Source organism: Opisthocomus hoazin, chromosome 4 (genome assembly GCF_030867145.1).
Source record: "Opisthocomus hoazin isolate bOpiHoa1 chromosome 4, bOpiHoa1.hap1, whole genome shotgun sequence".
Classification (NCBI taxonomy): Eukaryota; Metazoa; Chordata; class Aves; order Opisthocomiformes; family Opisthocomidae; genus Opisthocomus; species Opisthocomus hoazin.
Window position 1 is genome coordinate 66809638 of NC_134417.1, and position 18872 is coordinate 66828509.

General features: G+C 47.7%; 1 protein-coding gene across 3 annotated transcripts; it reads left to right on the plus strand.

Annotated features, from left to right (window-relative positions):
• The first annotated feature begins 640 nt into the window (after positions 1-640).
• On the plus strand, positions 641-18842 carry LOC104330912 (serum paraoxonase/arylesterase 2). Of its 3 annotated transcripts, none has more exons than XM_075419321.1 (10): positions 641-738; positions 4801-4871; positions 9493-9548; positions 10442-10607; positions 11766-11892; positions 12663-12863; positions 13522-13603; positions 14127-14255; positions 15201-15371; positions 18689-18842. In XM_075419321.1, the coding sequence occupies exons 1-9, from the start codon at positions 665-667 to the stop codon at positions 15357-15359; spliced, it is 1065 nt and encodes a 354-aa protein (XP_075275436.1). In that variant the 5' UTR covers positions 641-664; the 3' UTR covers positions 15360-15371; positions 18689-18842. The 3 variants fall into 3 exon arrangements, with proteins under 3 accessions (XP_075275436.1, XP_075275437.1, XP_075275435.1); XM_075419322.1 differs by lacking the exon at positions 18689-18842 and adding an exon at positions 18213-18409; XM_075419320.1 differs by lacking the exon at positions 18689-18842 and having other exon boundaries at positions 15201-15478.
• Positions 18843-18872: the final 30 nt, after the last annotated feature.

Sequence of the window (18872 nt, forward strand, 5' to 3'; positions counted from 1 at the left end):
GGCTACTGAGCTTTATTTTGTTGCCCCAATATCCCAAAACTTTAAACAGTGCTGCCCACCCGTCCCACCACACACTTCTAGGATTGAAGTGGACTGGTGAAGGGTCTAGAGAACAAGTGTTATGAGGAGCAGCTGAGGGAACTGAGGTTGTTTACTCTGGAGGAGGCTGAGCAGAGACCTTATCACTCTCTACAACTACCTGAAAGGAGGCTGTGGTGAGGCAGGTGTTGGTCTCTTCTCCCAAGTAACCAGTGATAAGACAAGAGGCAATGGCCTCAAGTTGTGTCAGGGGAGGTTTAGACTGGACGTTAGGAAAAATTTCTTTGCTGAAAGAGTGGTCAGGCATTGGAACAGGCTGCCCAGGGAGGTGGTGGAGTCCCCATCCCTGGAGGTGTTCAAAAAACTGGCACTTCGGGACATGGTTTAGCAGGCATGGTGGTGCTGCCGGGGGGAGCCCCGGGGACGGTCACGGCGGCTCCGCGGCCCTGCTCCTCCTGCGCGGAGCAGCCAGCGGCCGGGACAGCCAGCTCCGTTTGTGAGGGAAACTTTTGGCGGCTCGGCTCGGCTCGGCTCGGCTCGGCGGGGGGTGGGGGGGGCGCCGGGGGCGGGGCGGCGGGGCCGGGAGCGCGGAGCGGGCGGGCGGGCGAGCGGGCGGGCAGCGGCCATGGGGAAGCTGCTGGCGGTTGCTCTCGTCGGGATCGCGGCAGCCTTGGCGGGGGAGCGGCTGCTGGGCTTTCGGTGAGTCCCGGGGGGATAACGGGGGTGCGGGCAGCCGCGGGGTGCCGGGGAGCTCGGGCGGGATGGGCTGCGGGGTCTCGGAGCCGCGGGTCCCGGTGCCGGCGGCGCGCGATGGGGCTGAGCCGACCCCGGCCCGGGGGGGTGGGGGAGGCAGGGGGAGGCGGGCGAACCCCCCCCCAGCACTTCAGCTCCTGCTCTGGGGAGTAACTTCAGCGGAAAGGTGCCCTGGCACAAGCCCGGTTGCAGTCAGAGTGGAAGGGGTAATCGTCATCCTCGTCGCCGTCATCGCCATCATCATTATTATCAAGGGAGCCGGGTTTCCCCAGAGAAAAGCTGGGCACTGCCCTGCTCAGCGGTCCCCTTTCCAGTCTCCATCAAGGGTGAACTCGCTCCAGACGTGTTTCTCCGGCGGGTTTGCCCTTTGCAGTAAGGGGGATGTGAAATCCCCCCCACCGGCGAGATGCTGGGGTCAAGGGGGCCAAAGGGAGAGGGTGCCCTGGGCCGGGGGCCTGGTACCTCTGGTTTTGTTGAGGCTGCCAGTTACCAGAGGTGTGCCAGAACTGGTATCTGCAGATTATACCTCATCTCTGGCCAACCGGTCGAACAATAAGGTTGCCAGAAACTCTTGTGTTACTTTCTGCTGAAGCTGACCTCTGGACAACCATAGACCGGGTGTACACGAGGTTTCCTCTGAAGGAGAATGGGCTTCTGTGATCGTAAGTTGGGACCTCACTCGCTCTGAGCTGCAATGCCCAGCTGTGTCTTGCTGGTGGGACCTGAGGTGTGAACGTGAGCACTGGTGTTACAGCAGCTCCTGTCCTGAACGCTACTAAACACGTAACTGAAAAAGTGATGGTGAATTAGTGTTGCAAGGCAGCTGGATCATTATAATTTTGCTCATGTCCACAAGGACTTGAAATACGTGACTTCAAAGCAACAACATCCAGCTAATTGATCTTTGGGTAGATGGTAATTATAGCTAATTACAGAGGGAGGGCTATACCCCCTGAACCCAGGTACCTCAAATAGATCTGTTTGCATCTTGCACTGAATCCACCGCAAGCATTAGCGATAACCATGGTGGTAACCGGACCCTCCTGCCCTGGAGCTGCACAAGCTGGGATGGTGGAGCTGGAAAACGCTCCCGGGCTTTAGTGGGACGAGCTGTTGCAAAGCAGTCTGAAGACCTCATGCCCTCCACCCAGGTCAAGTTAACAAATGCAATATTTGGAATCTGGTAAAGCAGAATGTTTTGACAGAAATAGGATCCCCCCAGTCTCTGTAGCTCTCTGTGGGTTTTTCCTGGGTGCTGTGGTTTCAGCAAGTCGCAGCATAGCAGCGGTCTTAAGACGGTTGCGGAGTTTGGAAACAAACAACTTCAGATGACAAAGTACTCTAAAATTGCTTAACGCAGCCTTGCGAGGAGAAACTGTGGGTAGTGTTAACTCTTGCCAGGCCTCGCTGTTATCCATCCCCTGCCGAGGAGCCAGGAATTAGCAAAGACTTCTTGTTCCTTCTGAGTTTGGTATTTTGTGTCTAGATAGTATGACACAAGAATCCCTGAAAAGCTTAAAAGATAAGGCTTGAAGAATTATTACCTGTGTCTTACAAGCTTAATTCTTCTTAAATCAGGTTTGTTTATGCATTTATTATGCTCCTGATAGCTACCAAATGGACTTGAGTAGGGCTTGTGCAGCAGAGAACAGGTGAAGTTCTTGCGTGTTGTCAACGGAAATTACAGATTTCCCTACTGACATTTTAAATTGCTAATTCTTCTCTGAAGAAAGGTCTGAGCTAATTTATAAAACTCGAATATGAAATATACTGTGATACTGTTTTCCTCAGAACAATATGCATATGATATTATTGTTCATATATATATTTATGTATACACATACAGTGTTATCATAACACCCTGTGCTGATACGGTTCTCAGCTTGCATACTGGGTTCAGAACAGCGGCGTGCTTCCAGAAAGATGCTGACAGTTTGAAAAGAATTGAGAGCAAAAACAAAAATAGGAGGCGATTTTCAGTCCTATCAGGGAAGAAAACCCCAAAGATGTGGGGCTGGTTAGTCTAGAGAAGAGGAAAACTGTAAGGGAGAGAGGTCTGAATAGGCAACAGGTTGCTGCTGAAGGCAAGGCAATGCCTGTGGTCTGTGTGCCACAGAGTGGGACAGGGAGTGGAGGACTGAAACTGGAAAGAGCTGGGAAGGGTGTTGTGCACTGGAGTTGCACCAAGCAGCAAAATTCCTGCATTTTTTGAATTTGAACCCCCACCCAGTTTGCAGGTCTGCTGTGGTCTTAGCACGGCCAGTTGGTTATCTAGGCCATCTGGCTCGGTAGCAAAGGCTGTCTGAGCCAGATAAACTGACACATTTTGGAAAAGCCTCTATATATGCTGCAGGCTTGCGATCAGTGTCCTTTTGAATTACTCTCATTCCAGCCCATGAAGTGTTTCCCTGGGAGTGCTGTCGGGATGTCATCATCTCTCGTTGGCTGCTGGCTGCGTTCCTGCTGTGCTGTTGGTGCTGGGTGGCTTGCAGTCTGCCCGGGAAAAGCTGATGTGAACGGGAGAGGGAAAAGCCCTAAGCGGGCAGCAGTGCAGACTTTGGGCATGAACACCCCAAGCCAGTCTTGGGGGCCTGATGGATTTGGCTGTCGGGGATGCCGGGGGGCAAGGGGGGAGTCGATACCCCTCCAGTGTTGCTTGGGGGCTGGAAGCCGCTGTAATTCGCTGTCATGACCCCTGAGCTGGGGGAGAGGGCTTGGGAGAGTTTAACTTGGCTCCTTTCCCTTGCTGTCCTCTGCCCTTTTGGACCTTTTTTCTTCTTTTTTTTTTTTCTTTTCTTTTCTTTTCTTTTCTGGTCTTATGTTAACAACCTGTGTCAATGATACAGCGCTGATGCAATTTAGAATTCATAATTAAGTGGTTGAAAAAAGGCAGGACTGACGTACCATACGATGCTCAGCTGTGTCACATGTTTTTCATGCCACAGACTGGTACTGCTGTTTAGTTTATGCCTAAAACTACAACATAAACACGGCTAAGTTTTGCTATGGGATCTTTGTATTCGGAATTTCCTGTGGTTGAAGCAAGTACAGCCTCAACACGTGTGTGATGGACAAGCAGAGGAGTAACTATGTTAGTTTAAATGCTTTCTTTTGGGAAAAGAAAGAAAGGAAGAAATATTATCATATGCTAGCTTGACATTTTTACATAGAAACAGAACATATTTGCTTATGGCATTGCAGACTACCATGGTCAAACACAGCAGTCCTGGTAGTGAGGTGTCTTTCATGAAGATTTGTAGGCAACTTGGAATGGAGGAGATGGAGAAATAGAAACGCACGTGTAGGTGCCTGTCTGTATCTGCTCGTCCAGTGAAGCATGAGCCAGAGATCGACTTTTGTGGGTATTCGGGAATGAAATAAGCACTGATGAAGGATGGTGCTCTGGGTGGGTAGCAGGAGAGAAAGGGAAGGGACAGGAAAATTGTACTACCAAGCCTTGCTTGTCGTTAGGAAAGGGGTAGTGCTGCCTTGCAGCAATGCCATTGCTACTTTGGAATGTGGACTAAGAAATGAAGAAAATGCAACTGCTGGTGGCCTGGTCACCAAAAATAGCCAGTGGGCTGGGGCAGAAGGTCGCCCTTTTCTCATCTGAATTGCTGGTCCTAACTGCGGAGTGCTACTAGATTTAGGTGGCTGAAACCTGAAGAAAGTGTGGCTATGTTATTTTATCATTTGAGCTGTGGTGGGTCATGAAAGCTTGTTACTGAAGCTCATGAACAAAGTCAGGTTGCTGAAGATACTCGGTGTAGGAGAATCGCTTGGTCCCTGGATGTGTGTAACCATCACAGTCAGCTGGAGCAATTGCTGTTGTCAGTTCTGGGTCTTGCTTATTCAGTATTGTATGTCTGACTGGTTGCTGCAATATGGCCGACAATAAAACTAAGATAAAAAAACGGCAGACAGTAAAACTAAGATAAAACTATGCTAGGAATGTTTCCTGTTTTAAAACTGGCTGTGTGCTGTTAACCCTCCTCTTTCCACTTGCAGGAACAGACTCAATGCTTCACGGGAAATAGCCCCAGTAACGCTCCCGAACTGCCGGCTCATTAAAGGGATCGGTACGTGCTTGAAATAACTGAGTGCATTGCTTTTGTGCAGCCTTATTTTGAAACTACTCCTTTAAGCCAGCTTCCAAGCCTGATCCTGAAAACAAAGTGCTAATTTGACTTTCATTTGTGACTTGGACTTTGAGGTAGGGAGAAGCTGCAGGAAGAAAACTGTACTGAAAAACTAGCTAGTTTGGTGTAATATTTTTTGCCTTTGGTATTTCATGTTGCTGTTCCTTTTCTTGAAGATGAGTACCTTGCAAACACTTCTCCCTTTCTCAGCCACTTAGGAAACTATTTAGCTTTTAGATGAGAGTGTGCTGGCTCTTCAGGCAGGTACCTACAGGTGGCTGTCAGGTGGCGACATCTTGAAGACGGGACGTGCTGCAAGGGTGGAAGCTTTGGGAGAAGGCCACCAGCATGTGGCGAAGGAGCAGCTGCTAAATGCCAGCCTGGATCACCCGCCCTCGCGGGCGGCAGGCAGGAGCTTGGTGCAGTTGCAGTATTTGGCTGCAGGGTTTCAGAGAGCAAGGGGCCGTCTTTGTCACCCTGGTGTGGTTTGCAGAGAGGTTTGAAAGAGCGGCTGAAGTGTAGACTTTGTACTTTGGGTTGTGTGTTTAGCACCTGGCAATGTTTCTGCCTTGTTTTTTTTCTCCCAGTAGGATAACCGGAGTGTAAAATGGGTAGCTTTAAAATTGATCACTTTTTTTGTGTCTCCCTTTCCCTCAAATTATAATTTTTAAACTTAATACACGCTCAGTGGCTGGGAGTATTTTTGGAAATGTCTTGAATTATGTAGAAATTCACCTGGAGTTTGCATGTGTAAAAAGTCATTGGGTGAGCTTTAAGAGCCTTGCCTTTGAGCTTGCTGAGTCACTGCGTTGATTTCATAAGTCTTGCTTCTTCCTTGTGTCAGGAATCAAACATCTTTGTAAAGTCAAATTACTGCCATGAATGAGTATATGTGGAGATCCTTTGCCTGAGGTTATGTGCAGAAGAAGCTGCATTTGAAAAAACTTTCCAGGTCTTCTAGATTGAGCTGTAATTTACTCATACAAGGCTCTGAATAATTGTTTAATGGGGATTCATATCAAAATAATTTCTGAGTAATTCTTCTAAGCATATCAGTATTGCAGTCTTTGCAAGACCTTTTGCAACACCTTTGCTCTGTTGAGGAAAGAAGGAAAGCTGCATATCACAAGTACAGTTGTGTTTAATTTCCAAATGATATCTCAGTTTTGGTGCCTGATGTTTACATGGAGATTAGGTGAATTCTGAGAACCCGGCTCTGCTCACAGGCAGCAGCAGATCAATTTACAGAGCTTTGTTTCTGCTTCTCGCCGTGCTCCTGTAACACCGTCATTTCACACAGAGCTCTGCACCTTGCCTTCCCTTCACTCCGTTGTTTGCTGCTCTTTAGAAAAATTCAAATGCCAAAAATTAATTCAGCAGGTCCAGTGTGGCAGAAAGAGAAATAACAAAGGATTGGTGCAAACTTAAAAGATGGCATGTTCACACAAGTGTCTTCCAAAATTCTTTAATATGACTGGGGCAGGTGTTTCATTACTCAGGGAGACCAAGGAGCTGTAACATTTAGACACTGCCCACGTAGCACTACTCAGACCAGCGGTTTTGCTGTACTCAGATCTGTAAGGTTGCTCCTGTGGGTGACTTTGAGCAGGGATATCTTTCTACGTGGACATCTTGGTCCTCCTGGGCCTTTTTCCTTTAAAATATTATGATGAAGAAACAATCTGTCTTTATTTTAAATTTTAAAACAGGCCTTTTGACCTCTTAAATGGGACAGAAGTAATGAGCTGGGTCAGCTCCGAACAACCTAAATCTTAAACTATCCGTCTGCATACATAAAAGAACAAGCATCTGGTACAGTCTATTGTAATTATGTTAAAAACCATGCATGCGTAGTAAAGGAAGCAAACACAGAGTAAGTTGAAAAATTCTCTAGTGGACCCTTTTCTTTCTGCGCAATTTCATCGGTTCTCCCACTTTTTTTTCAGATTTTGATCTATTCTGCTTTTCAAATATTGTGCAGTGCAAGCACAGAAGCAAACATTGAACCAACCAATAAAAAACTGCAGCTTGTCCTAAACCTCATTCACAGATATGTAGGAAGGGCTGTATTTGTAGAATAAACAGTATCTTCTGAATTATATGAGTGTCTACTCATATTACTGGTTTATAATAAACTAACCATATATCCTGAACTAATTCCTGAAGTTCAAGAAGCTACTATAGAAATTGCTAGAAATACTTGCATCTTGGAACAATTCATGGGATACAGGTGAAATAGTCACTTGCTTTTGGACATGAAATCCAGGCAGTTTGGTTGTTTTTTTTTTTTTTTTGTTGGATGCATCTGCAGAATACATCATACTAAGATAAAATAAAGAACAACAAAAAAATAAATGTTTTTAGGGTAGACAGTAATTTCTCTTGGGATCTTTAATTTTTTTTTTTAAATGCTGCTTATTCAGATAATCCCATGGATAAACTGGGCTCAGTGATACAATTAAGCAGTATAGCGGAGGTAACTGATACCTAATAAATCAGTTCCTAACTCTGCTGTCCCGTACGGTGCCTGCGACAACAGCCCAGTGCCCTCCCAAAACAGGGTCCTGCGGGAGATCCCGGGAGCTTCCCAGTGTCCGGCTGTTTCTCTCCGTCCCCTGCTTGCTGCCTCGGCACTGCTGGCTCAGCAGGATCATGCTGAATCAGCGTTTCGCTGCTCTCTTCCACACATACCAGGACCTGGCTGAGAAGTGGCCGCAATGCTCTGTGCTGGGCAGTTTCTTTCAAAGCAGTTGGGTGCAGGGCTCTTGTTATACTCCTTGCACCAGAAATTTGCACTTTTTAATTACCTGCTCCCAGTTAGCCTGCTTGTCTTTCTGCTTGGCAGCCTTGCTATTTCAGTAGCAATAAATGTTTATCTCTGTTCACTCACCAGCATGCTCTGCCAACAAAAGCTATCTGTCCAGCTCACATCGCCATGGTAATTAAGCCTCTCTGCACTTATTTCTGTTGTTACCTTTGCAGCAATCCCAGGAAGTGGGGAGTCGCCACTAACCCCATTTTATAAATGAACCCAGGCTTAAAGAGACCAAGGAGCTTGTGGCTTAAACCAGGGCGTGAGCCGAGCTGAAAAAATGCAAATTCAAAATTTTAGTTGGAAAACACAGGCTCTCAGTGATCTGGGTGCATCAGCGCAGATGGCTACCTCCTGCCTGAGCCCAGCTGAACTTCAGAACAAAACCCAGGATGTTGGGTAGCGGGCTGGCTCTCCCCAAAACGCATCTTCAGATCTTTTGCTCTTCAGAAGATGGGGATGCTCCACTTGTTAGTGCAGTGGGGTGGAGCAGGGTCTTGCTGAGGCTGAGGAGGAGCTGGCACCGTCACTGTCCCCCATCCCTCCACGTGAAGCCCTGCCACTGTGTCTCCCCAGGGCTGAGCTGGGGAGGAATGTGCCTGGACGGGTGAGTCTGGGGCTCTGGTTCCTCCCCACAGGGGCTGTTCACCGCCCCTGGATGAATTACAGCCCAGCCTAACTAGTGCTGGGTTAAATAGGAGTTACACAAAAGCAAACAATAAACCCAGTTTAACTTTGGAGGTGCTTCCCTTGGGAGGAGGTGTTGCAGTGCCAGGGGTGGTGTGACCCACTTAAGGTCACAGGGGTGGTCTGTGGCCAAGCAGGATGGCGTGCGGAGAGATGAGACAAGCTGGGTGGAAAACCTTTGTGTTGGTGGTTTTGTTAAAGAAAACCTGCAGAACAATTTCCTCCTTTAAGCAAATGCTCCCAGGTGGGTTTAATCCAGCCATCGTCTGGAAAGTGGCTTGTGGGGAATGCTGTTTATGCTGGTGCTTTGGAGAAGAGAGGGAAGGCTTCTCAGGGGAGCGGATGGCAAACATGCTTCAGCATTGGACTAAAAGCTCTATGGAGAGTGCTTGATCAAAGCCTAAAATTGCTCTAGTGCTCTCACTAAAGGGCTTTTATTTCATTTTATTTTATTTTCCTAGCAGGGAAAAATATTACAGGAACTACAGGAACTGGCAATATTGGAAATGATTACCCGCAGTTAGAAGTGTGGTCTAACTATTAAAGCACTTAGCTGTTAAAGATATAGTAGGTTCTCTGTCACTTGAGAGCTTTAGCTAAATATTTGGCAATCCGTCTTAATGAAGTCTCCCAGCTCAGCCGAGAGAATTAGTGTGCGCAGTTCCCAGAGCTGCCTTACGCAAGCGTGCGGGCTGAGTGATGAGTATGGTCCTGCCCTGAAAAATCTCGCTGTCGGTGCTAATTGCTTGCTGCAAAACTGGGTGATTCATCCCGTGCTGCCCCGGGGCATGTGGAGCTGGGTGGAAGACTGCCCAGCCACCGCAGGGGCACCCCTCGGCTCCCCGAAAGAGGTGAACCCCAGTCCTGTTCCCTAACCTGGCATGCTGCTGCCTTCTGCTACCGCTTTTAATATGATGCGAACTTTTCCGCTGAGCTCCATCGCTTGTGCAGTCATATCAGAAAGGGGCGTTTGTGAGGGCTGGAATTGTATGAAACAGAAGGTTTTTCGATGGGGAATATCTAATGTCACCTGAAAAACGCCTGTTGGTCTTTGTCTTGCAGAAGCCGGTTCAGAAGACATCGACATACTTCCCAATGGACTGGCTTTCATCAGCTCCGTAAGTGCCCGTGCCCACTCCCCCTGCAGGGGCTTGTCTGCTTCCTTATCTACGGAAGCCATAGGTGAAAACTGCAGGATGGACTCTTTTTGTACAAGGCTGGCTGGCTCCTTAGGAACAGTCCAGACTTGTGTTGGCTGAGCCGGTGTTTCCTTCTGCTTGAGCAAGTGCACGTCTTGAGACCGAAGTGGTGGTGGTGGCTCTGACACATGTATCCTATTGTGCTGGCTTATCTGCTCACGTAACCTTGCATTTCTTCCATGCTGCTGACTTGAAATGTTGAAATGTCAAACCTGTCCCTTGTTAAGAAGGTATGTTAATTCCCTGTCTTTTTAAAAAAAAAATCTGATTTCCTGTGTTGATTTTGTTCCTGGTTTTTTTTAGCCTTTAGGACATAGGTTTTCAAGCTTTTCTTTGCAATCAGGAGGGCTAGCGATTATTTTCTAAAACAAAAGCTGATGTTGCCATCTACATGCTCCAGGCACACCCAGGGAACGACAGCAAAATTCATGCCAGAAATTGCGAGCTGTCGCGCTGCTGCCGTTCCCCGTGGCGTTGCCACGCTGGGCGCGTTCGGCAGCGCCCCGCTGCCCGTTTGTCCCCCAGCGTGCCTGTTCGCAGAGGCGTTTGCCATCTGGGCTGCAGTGGGTGATGCCTCGCTCCCAGGGCACAGCTCCCCGTGTCCTCCATGCAGCTGGCTTCTCTGTGCTGGGATTCAGGGCTCGCCGGCAGCGCAGAGCCCGTCCTGTGGCCTCTATCGCAGCGTGGTGGGCTGAAGCAGGAGGACACCCCAGTGTGTGCTTGCAAGCCCAAAAAAGGGTTTGTTTTCAGCCTGGCAACGCTTCCCTTTACTTTTTATCCAGCAATAATTTTCTTATGTTTTGATTTTTCAGGGCTTGAAATATCCAGGAGTAAAGAGCTATGCACCAGACAAGCCAGGTGAAATATTTTTGATGGATTTGAATGAAGACAATCCCAGAGCAGTGGAGTTGAGAGTCAGCCGAGGGTTTGATCTGGCATCATTTAACCCTCATGGAATCAGCACCTACATAGACAGAGGTAAAGAGACCTTTAACCTGAGGTGGTAGCAAATCTCAGCCTAAAGAGCACAAACAGAAATCCCTTTGCTGCTTTGCACTGCACCTCCAACAGCCTGGGCTTGCTGGGAGAGAAAAAGGTTTCTGGGTTTTTTATCTTTGTTGGGCTCTTTTCTAAATGACAGCTTCTTTGCAAATAATCTCAGACTGTCTGAGACAGAAGGATGTCCTATGTATTGAAAGTGGAGGAAACATGGGAAAAGTTTCAGGAGTTGAAAACCACACAAAGTTTATTTTACCAATTTACGTCTGCCACACCCTGGGGTCAAGGGTTTTGAGGAGACGCATGCTTCACGGAGTAGTAGTGACCAGAATGAAGACTTCTGTGGCTAAACAGTAGATTACCAAATTTATGTAAATTCCCAAAATCTCTGGTAGTCTGTGGCCAAGCCATGTTCTCCTCTGCAAGACATGTTCTCCTATGGCAAGCTCTGACTATTGATAAACTACCCTTCATGCTCTCCTTCCTCTCTTTTTCCCTGTCCTTTCACTTAGGGTTTTAGCAGGGCAATTAGAAGTCTGCAAATATTAAGAGAAAGAGAGCCACTGCTGCAGCTTGACCTGCGTCCCCATACAGTCACCCTTCAAGGGAAGGTGCTGGAGAAGTCAGTGGTGGCTGATTTGGGGTCTCACCTGAAGGGCTGGGCAGAGGGACTGCAGCCTTAGGCAGAGTACAGGAGAAGGATCATCCTTGAGTTTTCTCAGGGGATGCGGTAAATAAACCAAAGAGCCCAAACTGGCTGGGCTACAAGCCCTCCTTCCCGCCCGACTGTGGCTACTTCACGCAACCAATCACTCTGCTGCGTCAGACTGCAAAGCCCAGTGGCTTGGGCACAAGGATGGAGCCATGATTTCTTTCTTCCATGGTAGAAATAGCAAAAATGTAGTTTGCACAGCAGTTCCCTGTAGAGCGAGCCTAGGAGAAGAGCAGCTGGAGATCTGGATCCAGCTGCAGTGGCATTCTGCATCACTGGTACTTGCCCTTCTGCCTCCGAAGAGCTGAGAGACAAATGCGCCAAACCCAAGGTGTGCTCTGTACTGGAGGCTGCTTCAGAGCTGTGGGTGCTCAGCCACGCAAACTGTAGCAGAGAATTCAGCTGTTTCCATTTCTTTTTTTAAGATGACACCGTGTACCTCTTTGTTGTGAACCATCCCCATCAGAAGAGCCTAGTAGAATTGTTTAAATTTGTAGAAGATGACAATTCTCTTGTACACCTGAAAACCATTCGACACGATCTTCTGACGAGGTATTGGAGCCAAATACTGTCTTCCCCCAGAAAAACAGGCTGCTTTGGTAAAATCTAAAGTAGGATGACTTTGGTTTTAGGGTATTACGAGATAATTTCTCTTTAACCAGCTTTCCTGTTCCTCTTATTGATTACTTCTTATGTGTGTAATCAAAACCTGTGTTTCTCCAGTCCCTTCCGTAAATGAGATTTTTTGATAGTTGTATAGCTAAATCGGTCTTAAGCATCGCTGTGGTTGATGCCAGTGAATTAGCTTGGCATCCATTTCATTTATATATGTATATATATATTTTCAGATATTCAGATATTCTATTATTCTGAAATTGCTACACTGTAAAAATAAATATACTTTTAGCTTTTTTTTTTTTGTTGCCTACAAAATTTTCTTGATATGTCCTACTGCAGAGTGATTCTAAGATAAGCAGAGGCTGAAGGATAAAGTTGTCACAACTACCTGTTCTCTGGTTTCCAGTTGAACATAGTCAAAAGAGAGAAAAATTTCCGTGGGCTCATGGACAGGTAGACAGATCTCTGGTTGATGCTCTGTGGTCCTGTTCAGGTCTCAGCATTGCACAGTCCTGGCCCACGTAAAAGAAAGTAGCAGTAAAAGGGGTCTAAATAACAGAGTGTCTATCTGAAGTACCATCTGTAATAGCAGCCCCCGCATGTCTATGGGATGACCACGTCCTGTCTGGACTGTGCACAGTCTACAATGCTCCTTCATATCTCTCATTTCATTCTTTTATTTGGTTTTCTCTCTGTTTTTGTAGTGTGAATGATATAGTAGCTATGGGACCAGACAGCTTCTATGCTACCAATGACCACTACTTCTCTGACTTCATCTTGATGTTCTTGGAGATGTTCTTGGGTTTAACTTGGTCAAATGTTGTTTACTACAGTCCAAAAGAAGTTAAAGAAGTAGCATCTGGGTTTTATTCAGCCAATGGAATTAACATTTCACCCGACAGAAAGTAAGTTTCTCCTTGCCTGAGCTTTTGTTTGACCACACCAAAGAACCCCGAAATCCTGATTTGTACATGTGGTACCTCCGCGGCCAAGTGTCTGAACTGGCTGGTGTAAGGCAAGGTGCTACCTGTACAACGCAAGCCATACAGAGGCTGCGTAGAACGGAAGTCGCGTGTCTCCGTCTTTAACTAGAGGCAATTTTTGCTGCTTTGTGTGATGGTTTATGTGCAATAAGATCAAAGCTTGCTGCATTTTAACGAGCCAATACAGACGTTGGTGTATATTGTCTGCAAGGATTAACGGGGCAGGATTCCTGCAAGTGGGGAATGCTGTACAGTCTTAAAGTCTGTACAACTGCATTAACCAGTCCTGTGGTGTAGACGGGTGATCTTAAATTAAAAAAAAAAAGCATATTTTTTGATCTCGTGGTCCAAGGCCTGCTTCAGTGTCGTAATGGAAGAGCTGGCAAGTGTGAAGCTACATTAGCATCTCAGCAGGTTGGCTTCAGTTCAGTGCCCTGTGTCCTGCTTGCAATGTCTGTTGCTGTGTGAGAACTGTGAGCTGGCATTCCCCACGGGAAGAGCTGGCCTTGCGCAGGAGGAACTGATTGGTTTTGGTGTCTGCTTACTCATACACATTCCTAAGAGATGCTTTCTTTTGAAGGTACATCTATGTTGCAGATGTATTTGATCATAATATCCATGTTATGGAAAAACATGCTAATTGGACTTTAACCCATGTGAAGGTAAGCTGCTGCTGTTCCAAATAAAGAGGCATATATGAATTTTGGACAGATTGGTCCCCAATCTGGACATGTCAGATTTCAGGCCGATTGTGTGTGAAGTTCTGATCTGGGTGGCTCCTACAGTGGGTTTGCAGAGGTGCTGTGCGCCCCGTTACAGAGCTTCAGGTCTCCCACCCTCACCGGAGCAACCAGAGAGGTGCCTTGGGGTGTGCTGTAGAGCCGCGGTGGAAGTCTGCCTCGGTGTGGGTCAGGCCACCAAGCACTTGAAGTAATCACCACGAGCATAGGTGTGATGGAGCCGAAGGGGGAAGCGCAGAGCAGCAAGGTTTCTCATGGCACAGAGGAGGGATGGAGCATACGGGGGGGAAAAGCAGAACAGCGCTGGGGGAGAAAATATTTTTTGAAAAATCAGTCTAAGTTATGTCAGATGAGAGTCTTGGACAAGTCTACTGATTATGTTATAGTTTCTTCCAGGACTTCTGATTGCCTGACTTCTCTCTTCTTTTTCCTCCGTGATGAACAGATGCTGCAGCTGGACACCCTGCCTGACAACTTGTCTATTGACCCTCACACTGGGGATGTCTGGGTAGGATGTCATCCCAATGGCTTGAAGCTGCTCTACAACGATCCTGAAAATCTGCCTGCCTCTGAGGTGCCTTTCGAGAGACGTCACTGGTCTCTTGGCTATGTCTGTGCCAGAAAGTTGCTGTGTTCAGGTCGCCCTGGTGTAACTTAACCTGCGTTCCATAGAGAAGAGCCTGGCCAGCCTTTGTGAAAGCAAAGACCCAGCTGGCTTACAGCTTACAGCCTCTGCTCTCCAGCCTGAACAGCATGTACTCACTAACAAACACCTATTCAGATCCCTAGGAGACAACTAGGGATTGAGATTTCCACCCACTAGCTCAGTCAGCCTGGACTCCTCAGGCTGCTTTCTGTGCAGCTGTAGCTGTGCAATCAGATTTTGATGAACTGTGTTAATTACCGAGCCAGCACCTCTTTGCCAAACAAAAAGTAATTGACTGAGCGCAAAGCATGACCAGAAACGTTGCCACTGGAATGATTTATCTGTGCAAGCGTGGTTCAGCAGTAGGTGACACTGTAATTCTTCTTCCCTCCTGAAATCGAGGAGGTGCTGGCATCAGCGCGCTGGCGGCCGCGAGTGCAGGTGGCTGGTTGGCGGCCGTTTGACTTCAGCCTTGTCTGAAACACTTCAAAATTATCATGTTCAATAGCAGTAGATTTATGATACTAGGCAGTTGTTTACTCTGTCTGGAAAAAGCATGAAAATAAGAAGGTATTAAGTAACTCTTGGGCTGGAAAAAGCTGTGCATGTGCCTCGTGCTGGGGGTGAGTGCCTTGCTTGCTTGCTGAGGTGGAGTCTCTGTTGTACACCCACTTGAAAAAATTAATCAGTCTTCATGGACCACGCTTCACTGAAGCAGAAACTGTGGCCCTATCCCAGGAATCACTTGGTTGCAGTTATTAGCAGCCAATCAACCTAAGTAATTTGTTTAAATTAACGTACTGATGTTCCCTCCATCCACGAAGGATTTCCACCCGCGGCCATTTCAGCAGCTGTGTCCCCCTCCTCCCGCAGGTCCTGCGCATCCAGAACATCCTCTCGGAGGAGCCCACGGTGACGTGCGTCTACGCTGACAACGGCTCTGTGCTGCAGGGAAGCTCGGTGGCATCCGTCTACGAGGGAAAGCTGCTTATCGGCACAGTCTTCCACAGAGCTCTCTACTGCGAGCTATAGTTTGTCTCGTGGGTAAGATCTGCTGCAGCAGAAAGGATTTAATTCCTTGGGAATTCACTTAGTTTCTGCTAGATTTACTAACAACAAGACTGTTCCAATAAAGGTATAAATGTATTTTAGCCTTCCTGTCTGAGAGTTCTATGCAATAGTAAAGGAAATGGAATTGAAGCTGAGCAATTAGAGTTTATGTGTGAAATGAGAAGGACCTCATGTCAGTAACAAAGCGTAACCTGGAAGTTCAAATTCAGATTACAAATGACTGAACTGTCAGACATTGAATTATCTGTTGTGACTGGATTTCTGGGTTTGTTTTTCCCCAGAGAAAACTGACTGTAAATGAGAATTGCCAGCTACCGATGTGGTGTGCTTCCTTGTCACCAACCCCTGGGCTTTCCCAGGGACTGTGCTACGGGTTCTTCTTCCGAACCCTCCTGTTGGCTTTCCCTAGTGCTTCTGAAATAACTGGAAGGAGAATAATTGTTATTTTGGCCTCATTTCTTCCCTCTTCCTCCTTTAAGCCATTTCCTAACATTACTTCAGTTTCATAAATTTGTCTTAATCCTACTGAGAAAAGAGGAGGCCTTCAATACGGAGTGGTTTGTTAATGAGTCTTCCAAAGGGAGTTTAAAAAAAGCTTTTTTTTTTCTTAAAGAGTGGGAAACAAGTCCTGAGCACCTTCAGCGAAAGGTGCATCAGCAATTACTGCTGTCTGTCACTGCAAAGGGAGCGTTTCTGGGCGCTCCACCACAGCGAGTGCCTCCGAGCGTGGGTCACGTGTTCTGTTTAGCATCCAGTCTGTACGGAGCCGATTCCTGCGGTGCTTCTGTGCCGCAGGCACCTGCTGCGCTTCACGTTCACCCAGTGGCAACGGCGTGCACTGCTAAAAGACCTGTCCTGAGTTCTATCGGCTGGTATTTTTAGAACGGTGTGAGTTAGCAATCACTTGCAACAAACTGAATTGAGGGTCCTTTGAAGTTGGGAGTAGGCCATGTGCTTTGCAGTGTGCACAGCAAGATGCTAGCCTTGCAGAAGCCCCTCTTTGAGCCACTGCTTGGTTTCGTGCCCATGGAGTACCGCTGCTGAATGAGGTGGGTGCCCCAGTGATGGAGGATGCAGAGAAGGCAGAGCTACTGCGTGCCGCCTTTGCTTCAGTCTTTAGTGCTAAGGCCGGCCCTCAGGAATCCCAGATCCTGGAGGTAAGAGAGGAAGCCTGGCAAAAGGATGACCTTCCCTTGGTTGAGGAGGATTGTGTGAGAGATCACTTAAGCAATCTGGACACCCACAAATCCATGGGCCCTGATGGAATGCACCCACGAGTGCTGAGGGAGCTGGCAGATGTCATTGCTGAGCCACTCTCCATCATCTTTGAGAGGTCCTGGAGGACAGGAGAGGTGCCCAAGGACTGGAGGAAAGCCAGTGTCACTCCAGTCTTCAAAAAAGGCAAGAAGGAGGACCCAGGGAACTACAGGCCGGTCAGCCTTACCTCCATCCCTGGAAAGATGATGGAGCAGCTCATTCTGGAGGTCATCATCAGCTGACCATGAGCCAGCAGTGTGCCCTGGCTGCCAAGAAGGCCAGTGGCATCCTGGGATGCATTAGGAGGAGTGTGGCCCGTAGGTCGAGGGAGGTTCTCCTTCCCCTCTACTCTGCCTTAGTGAGGCCCCATCTGGAGTACTGTGTCCAGTTCTGGGCTCCCTAGTTCAAGAAAGATGAGGAACTACTGGAGAGAGTCCAGAGGAGGGCTACAAGGATGGTGAGGGGACTGGAGCATCTCTCCTACGAGGAAAGGCTGAGGGAGCTGGGCTTGTTTATCCTGAAGAAGAGAAGGCTGCGAGGGGACCTAATAAATGCTTATAAACATCTCAAGGGTGGGTGTCAGGAGGATGGGGCCAAACTCTTTTCAGTGGTGCCCAGCAACAGGACAAGGGCCAACAGGCACAAACTGAAGCCTAGGAAGTGCCATCTGAACATGAGGAAGAAATTCTTCACTCTCAGGGTGATGGAGCACTGGATCAGGTTGCCCAGAGAAGTTGCGGATTCTCCTTCTCTGGAGATACTCAAAATGGACCTGGATGAGGTCCTGTGCAGCCTGCTCCAGGTGACCCTGCTTTGGCAGGACCAGATGACCCACAGAGGTCCCTTCCAACCCCCACCATTCCATGATTCTGTGTGAGCTCTCCTTTCATTAGTATAGATGTCCTTACTCAACAGAGCACCTCCTGCAGCTCTTTGTGTCCTCTGAGTTCCCACCTGTGATCACCGTCCTGGTTTTGTGAGAGATGCTGACATCCAGCTGAAGGCTCCGTGTTATCAGTGGCTGCTCCCCTGATGGGGTTGTGGCTGTGCTGGCTGTGCCTGCCCGCACTGGCACATCTCAGCAGCTTGGCTGCTCCTCCAAATGGTATCACCAGACAGACCGGGCCGGGGGGGGCCACCATCCTTCGGCTGATGCGGTAGCGTTTCCTCGCTGCTGTTCTTCCACCACTGTGTGGAGAATAAAGGCAGGCACCTCATGAAGCAGGAGCTCAGGAGGAGAAAGAGCTGGTCCCTGGGTGCTAATTTCTATGCTGGCTTTGCTGTTCCTTGGTGCAGTTTGCTTCACCATCAATCAGCCACGGCCCCTCTAGAAAGTACATGGGCAGTTTAGTACTTTGAAAACACAGGCACGCCTCTGCCTGCAGGATAGAGCAAATACCCTGCTCTGTAGAGTACGCGCGTGTGGATGGCTCCAGGCTTAGGAATCTGGGAGCAGACACATTTTACATGTCAGTTGTGGACTTACATCCTCTTGATACCCCTATTTTAATTAAGATAATAATTTTACAGATTGAGGATTCTTTCATCTTCTTGCAGGTGGTGGCCATATTAGTGGAAAGCAAGATTTATGATTCAGCCGCTGGGAAACACAGACTGGGTTAGACAGATTAAGTGCACAGTATTTGGCCTAGATTTTTCCAGATGTAAATCCACTGGAATGACTACACAAATTGGACAGTCTGTGCCCTCTGCTTTTCGCTAATTTAATGCTTTACTACAATCGAATAAATAAAGACATACTAAACACGTTCAGCAGAAGAACTGCTGTACTTTCAATGTGTAAAATGCCCATTATAACTAACCTACACTCGAGTGAAAAATGGTAAAATGTTTTTATATACTGAAACTAATCCAGGTCTTTTAAACAGACATTGACCAGCATCAGTGTGATGGCAGCCTATTTTTACATGAACCTGCAGCAAAACACGGCACGCTGCATTTCATCTGCATATGAAGAAAAAAGGCCATTCTCTTCCTCTATTTTTTTTAAAATTCTTTTTACATAATTACAGATTGTAAATGCGATCCACTTGGAGGCCTGTGAATCATGCCAATTTGTCCAACAGCTGGATTAAAATAATCTTTGGTGCTGAGCAGAAGGAAGGAAAGAACAAGCAGGGCAAGGTCCCCCCCGCCCCCGAGTCTGCCCCCTGCAGCAACAGCTGTCCAGTCGTGCTCACCATTTATTATTTCTTC